Consider the following 6,479-nt stretch of genomic DNA (forward strand, 5'->3'; position numbering starts at 1 on the left):
ATACCAGGCCGACCACGCAGGAAGCAGACATTAGCGTCCAAACCCAAACGGTTGTGGGCCTTTAGGACCCTTGTCAAGTATGACTGAGTCTCGAATAAAAGGAAGTCTGTAAAAGCTAATGTACGCTGTGAAGTGATGATAAACCGATAAAATGGAGAGAGGTGTAAAAGGAAACCCGACGAATCAATTAAGATATGAGTGAGATTACCTAAACTAGCACTACAGGTAGGTACCTACAGGTACATACAAAGGTCCACTGTGATTTGAAATACGGGATGCTGCCTGCCCCAACTTTAACATCCCCAATCTCCAAACCCATGGCATCTGCGTAGCTGCCAAACGCCCTAAACCCCGCCTAAAACAAACCTTATCCATCATTCAAAGGCGAACAAAAAGTTCTAAATTCCCAGTCTAGTATACTAGACCCCTAAACTCATCTTGACCCTTTTCTATACCGAGGTCACCTGATATCGTGAGACCGTGCAGGTTAACGATATTTCTTTTTCCTGTTTTTTCCCCTCTCCTTTCTTTTTTTTATCTTCAAGGGCTGACGTGGTTAGGCTGGATCAGATCAGCTCGACTCAGCTCGGGTTGGAAAGAAAAAAAAGGTGAAATTGAGATGCAAGTCCAAGTACAAATGCCCGGATCCCGAGCCCCATGACAGATCTGTCCCGGATCCTGCCGGACTTCCCTATCGGCCGGTACGCGAACCTGCTTCCCGCCATCGAGAAGCACGGGCTGACCACCGCCGACCTGCTCACCCTCCAGGTCCCCGATATCGGCAAGCGTACCCAGCTACCGCTCCTCGACATCAAGAGGCTGTGTAATGCTGTACTAGAGGCCCTTCATGTCGATCTTGGCATCTCTGATAAGCAACAGCAACAGCAGCAGCAGCAGGATGCTAAGAGCGACGAGCCGAAGCGCAGTGTCTTGAGACACACCGGCTCCGAACTCCTAGCCAAACCCTGGAATGCCATCAGCACGTTAGACGACGACCTGGACCGCGCCCTCGGCGGCGGCATCCCGACGGGGTACATCACCGAGATCACGGGCGAGAGCGGCGCCGGCAAGACGCAGTTCCTGCTGACCCTGCTCCTGGCGTGCCAGCTCCCGCCCCCGCGCGGCCTCGGCCGTCCCGCGCTGTACATCTCCACCGAGGCGCCCCTGTCCACGCGCCGCCTCTCCCAGCTGCTCGCGAACCACCCGTACCTCCGCGCTCTCCCGCCCCCCGAGCGCCCCTCCCTCGACGCCATCGTCGGCACCGTCACCCCGGACCTCGAGTCCCAGGACCACATCCTCACCTTCCAGGTCCCCGTCGAAGTCGCCCGCCGCAACGTCGGCCTCCTGATCCTCGACTCCGTCGCCGCCAACTACAGGGCCGAGTTCGAGCGCGGCGCCGGTGGTACCCGCTCTGGTACCGGTGCCGGAAGCGCAGGTGCAGGTGCGGGTACGGGTGCGGGCGCGAAGAGCGGCGGCGCTAATCTCGCCGCCCGCAGCCACGAGCTCGTGCGTCTGGGCCAGCAGCTGCACGACCTGGCGCGGCGGCACAACCTCGCCGTCGTAGTAGCCAACCAAGTCGCCGACCGCTTCACAGGCACCGCTAAGAGCGGCGCTCCGCCGCACGTCGGCTTCTCGCTGCCGCGCGTCTCGCAGGAAAGCCCGCTCGCAAGCCGCACGAGAAACTTCCCACCGGCCCCCCCGCAGCTCGACGGCCTGGACCCCCCTAGCAGCGCGACCGCCGAGCTGCTGCGCTCCAGCATACCCAAGCTACCGCCGCCGCCACCACCACCGCCACCACCACCACCCTCGGAGCCCCTCGCCCCCCCGGCGCTGCTCCTCGACCACCAGCAACGGTGGTTCACGGGGTGGGGCGACGAGCACCCGTACCCTCTCGGCAACGGCGATCGCAGCCTGAAGACGCCCAGCCTGGGCCTGGTCTGGTCGACGCAGATCGCGGCGCGGCTGGCGCTGTTCAAGAGGCCCGTGTACGGGCGCAAGGAAGTCGTCGTCGTCGACGACGACACGGGGGAGACCACGGCGACGCTGCGGAACTGGCGCCGGTGGATGAAAGTCGTGTTCGCGCCGCACGTGCCGGGGACGGGGCCGGGGTTGGAAGGCGCGGTCGAGTTTGAGGTTACGATGGGTGGGGTGAGGGCTGTGGATAGGGAAAAGAAGAAGAACGCGAAGGGGAAGGGGGAGAAGAAGGAGGAGGAGGTGGTGGTGGTGGAGGAAGAGGAGGAGGAAGAAGAAGGGTTTGAGACGTGAGAATGGGAATGGGTTACGGCTTGGGTTCTGCATATGATATGGGAAGGATTCATACGAGATTAGATATTAGAGTATCGCGAGCTCTTGACATATATCTAAGGTCTTACTACGGTAAATAGTTGGTAGGTAAACAAGCCAAAGAGAAAACATTAGGTACCTTAGCTACCCATGCATGTTATTTCTGAAAGGATATCATATACCAATACTTCTTCCATTAGCGTAGCCCAATTTTTACAGCGAACACTATATAGGAATAACCAAGTTCACGAGAAAATTTAGTATCATTGCAAGAATACTTCGGTAATTACACGCAAATTTTTGATCTCGATTATTTTCATCGTACAAGCTTTCAGTAATACATACATGATTCCAAGTCAGTGCTTTAGGTACCTCTTATGCCAGCAAAAAAAGAAAAAAAAAAGTGCGCCGCCCAATGCATCATCAGTAACATCTTGCAATTGTAATTTTCCATAGTACAAAATACCTGTGCCTCCTAGGTATTCCGCTACCTCGGGTGAGGGAACTCGTCTTCCAGCTGCAATCGCACGCCGACGTTCATGCTGATAAGCTCCTGGATGAGCAACTTCGCGGCATACGGCATAGTCATACGCGCGACCTCGCGGCTGCTGTGGCATGTGCTACAGTAGCCCTTGTACCCGAAGAGCCCGCACCGCTCGCAGATATCGATCTCAGTTGCATCGGAGCTGATCATCAGACGTTCAAGAAGCAGCTGCGACGCACCGTACGCGATTAGACAATCTCGTTCCATTTCGCCGAGACGTAGACCACCGTCTCGGGATCGACCTTCTGTGGGCTGACGGGTTAGGATAGCCCGAGGTCCACGCGAGCGAGAGTGCATCTTATCTTGGACCATGTGCTTCAGTCGTTGGTAGAAGATGGGTCCGTTAAAGATATACGCCTGAAGCGGCTCGCCTGTTATTCCTGAGGTGAAGTAATCCTTTCCTTCCCAGGAAAATCCAGCGTCAACTAATTCTCTACTCATGGCTTCAAGAGGATGTGACCTAAAGGCATCACCGTAGCCGTAGTCCTTGCGACCCTTGACCACCGAGGCTTTGCCTGTTAGACATTCGAGCAGCTTGCCAACAGTCATACGAGACGGGAAACCGTGAGGGTTCATGATAATATCAGGTACAAGACCTTTGTCCGAGAACGGTAGATCTTCCTGGTCGACGATAATTCCAACCACACCTTTCTGTCCGTGTCTGGACGAAAACTTGTCACCTAGTTCGGGTCTTCTGGTTTGCCTAGTCTGAACCTTGATCAGTTGTGTTTCCCTTTCAGTCTGTGTGACCATGACTTTGTCAATATAAGCCGGGTCCGAGAGTCGATACGACAATGGCGTTTCGCGGTACTCTTGTGTCCTCGAATTGACACCTACTACCGGGGCTATGTCCACTGGGCTCTCCTTTTTGATGAGAACATCGCCATTCCTGACTGGGTAACCCACATCGGCCAACCCATCATTGGAGAGCGCGTTATACTTGGACTGCGTGTCATCCTTGTCGCCGATCCTTTCTCGACTCCCATTAGCATATTTTTGAAGGTCTGCCGTATACTTGCGGAACACTTGAACTCGTCCAAATCCACGATCGCAAGATGCCTTGTTCAGAACAAGGGCATCTTCAATATCGTAACCCGAATACGACATGACTACGACTGTCGCGTTTTGACCAGCGGGCAGCTTGTCATAATGGATAAGCTCAATGGTCTTGCTGATTACCATTGGCCTCTGGGGGTAGACCATAGTGTATAGGAGGGTATCAATACGGTTGAATTGGTTGTAAGCAATAGCTCCAATAGCTTGTTTACCCATAGCGCATTGATACGTATTTCTAGGGGACTGGTTGTGATGTGGGAATGGAATTAAGCCGGCGACAGCGCCAAGTATCGTAAATGGCTCGATTTCCAGATGTGTTGTCGCTTTGGTGATATCCTTTTCGTAGAGCGCTACCAATGCGTCGTTCTCTTCATTAACATCGAGGTACTCGACGATTCCTTGCTTTAAGAAGTCGTCAAACGTAACCTTTCCAGCTTGTAATAATCTTAGGTGGCTATCCTTTATTCTTGCCTCGCCGTTCTTCACTATGATGTACGGTCGACAGATACGTCCTTCGTCAGTTGCGATATGCACAGCTGAGAGATGGGTGTTGACGTTAATGCCGACGAATGGAGATATCCATCCTCGTCGTCTCATGGTGCGGAATTTAGCTGCGAAACGCTTTGGGTATCGGGAGAGAGCAAAGGGGGTACCGTTAATATAAACGATGTAAGTGCCCTTCCTATGCATCTGAGCGCCGGAGAAGCACCGGAGTGGTTCAACCCCAGAGTCTAGCGTGAATACCATTTTTTTAACCGGATCTTCGTCCACATTGGTGGTGATATGTGTCATGAGAGCCAAGTTTTTAATTAAACCACAGGCCTCACCTTCGGGTGTATCAGACGGGCAAAGCATACCCCATTGCGATGGTTGTAGAGCACGAGGACCACTGACTTTCCTCGTCTTTTCGAATTGACTGCTTATACGGGTCATCATTCCGAGGGCGCTGATATAACTGAGACGACTTAAAACGTGCGTGACACCGGCACGGTCCATTTTGAATCGCTTCACGCTCCAATTGCCAGTCTGAATTGCACGGTTCATGCCCTCGGTAATGTGTTTCCCTTGAGCACCAACCTGAACTAAAGGATCAACTGCAATAGCTCGATTCTGCTTTCTAAGCGAGTGCTCGACGTTAAACTTGAGTTGAGTCATGAAATTCTTGAACAAGTCTTCGAACAGCAGAGACAGAAGCTGTCCTGCTAACTCTAGTCGCTTATTGCCCACGAAATCTCGATCGTCGACAAGCTTCGGGTTATAATGAGCCATAAGCACTCGGCGGACCATGAGAGCAATATAGATAGCTTTTGGGTAGAAATCAAGACCCTCAACAGGGATGTGAGCAATGATGAGGTTGGCCAAGGCGTCGAGACCTTCTTCGATGGTGCTTCGCCGGGCTTGTGGAGGTGCTCCAGGCTGTTTTGCTCGGCCACCCATCTTTACTCTTGCTCCGATATAATCTAAAGCCTGTTGCTGCGTGAAGACGCCAACCCTTGTTGCTTCCTCGAAGTTAACAGCAAAATCATCTTGAAACCTTCCATCGGACCCGGTGACCAGCTCCATGATCTCGTAATCCGTAAGACCACCAAGAGCTTTGAGGATGATGACTATGGGTATAGCCTCAACGAGAACGTTATGCTGCAGGACGATGCGGTCCTTCTTTAAGGTGACATAGGTTTTAGATTTTCTCTCGTGAGTAGAACTAGTCACTGACGCCGTGATGATACTGTTCTTCTCATCCGCCTCAACAATGACACGGTTCTTGCTCAACTGTTCCTGGACAAGAATAACTTTTTCCGTACCGTTGATGATAAAATATCCACCTGGGTCAAGAGGACACTCATTCATAAGCTCCATCTGGGCATTATTTGCACCGTACAGCCGACATTTGTTGCTTCGCAACATAACTGGCATACGGGCAAGCTCGACATTGCGACGGATAATTTTCTGTTTTTCTCGCGTGTATGCGATATCAACAAGTATCTTGGCAGAATAAGTGATATCTCGTAGCCGACATTCCATAGGGGTGATATCATTTTCGACCCTATATTCACTGAAGTCGGAACGATCCGGGGGAGCGACCCGGATATCTATGAACTCTATCCAGAAGCTGCTGTCAACATCGCTTCTCAGTGTTCGGTTGGCCTTGACAATTTCCTTAATCTCATGGTCCACGAAGAAATTGTATGAGTCGATATGTCTAAGATCATTAATTAGTATCTTCCTGTCATATACCTATCATATCATAAAATAACTCTCAGACGAGACGTACTGTTTGACCAAACCTAATTAAAGCAATGATATTAGCGTACTGTATATACCCGTTTGATCACCATGCAGATCATATGCATACCTTTGACTTTCAAAAAAGCTGGGAGTAGTTGATTTTTATCGTCAACTGTGGAAATCGGGTCTGTTAATTTTTTGCCGTTGTAAAAAGGCTCCAGTAGAGCCTCGAAACCGTCATCGATGTGAGGCATTTTGACGGCTAAGCATCTTTTGCGTATTAGAAGTTAAGTGATACGTGATTTTGGAGATGACTCTTCAAAAATTCAGCCTCCTTACTGAAGAGCTCGTCGCGTGTGGCGGCGTGTCC

General features: G+C 51.7%; 2 protein-coding genes across 2 annotated transcripts; one reads left to right on the forward strand and one right to left on the reverse strand.

Moving 5' to 3' along the window:
- The first annotated feature begins 302 nt into the window (after positions 1-302).
- Positions 303-2,300, forward strand: F4812DRAFT_413897 (DNA repair protein RAD57). Its single transcript, XM_047932832.1, has one exon. The coding sequence runs from the start codon at positions 658-660 to the stop codon at positions 2,263-2,265; it is 1,608 nt and encodes a 535-aa protein (XP_047793710.1). The 5' UTR covers positions 303-657; the 3' UTR covers positions 2,266-2,300.
- Positions 2,301-2,558: 258 nt separating this feature from the next.
- Positions 2,559-6,479, reverse strand: F4812DRAFT_413900 (beta and beta-prime subunits of DNA dependent RNA-polymerase). Its single transcript, XM_047932833.1, has 3 exons — positions 6,237-6,479; positions 6,156-6,168; positions 2,559-6,083 (listed from the first exon to the last, which is right to left on the reverse strand). The coding sequence occupies exons 1-3, from the start codon at positions 6,361-6,363 to the stop codon at positions 2,771-2,773; spliced, it is 3,453 nt and encodes a 1,150-aa protein (XP_047793711.1). The 5' UTR covers positions 6,364-6,479; the 3' UTR covers positions 2,559-2,770.

Source organism: Daldinia caldariorum (assembly GCF_022478825.1).
Source record: "Daldinia caldariorum strain CBS 122874 unplaced genomic scaffold F4812scaffold_2, whole genome shotgun sequence".
NCBI classification, from domain to species: Eukaryota; Fungi; Ascomycota; class Sordariomycetes; order Xylariales; family Hypoxylaceae; genus Daldinia; species Daldinia caldariorum.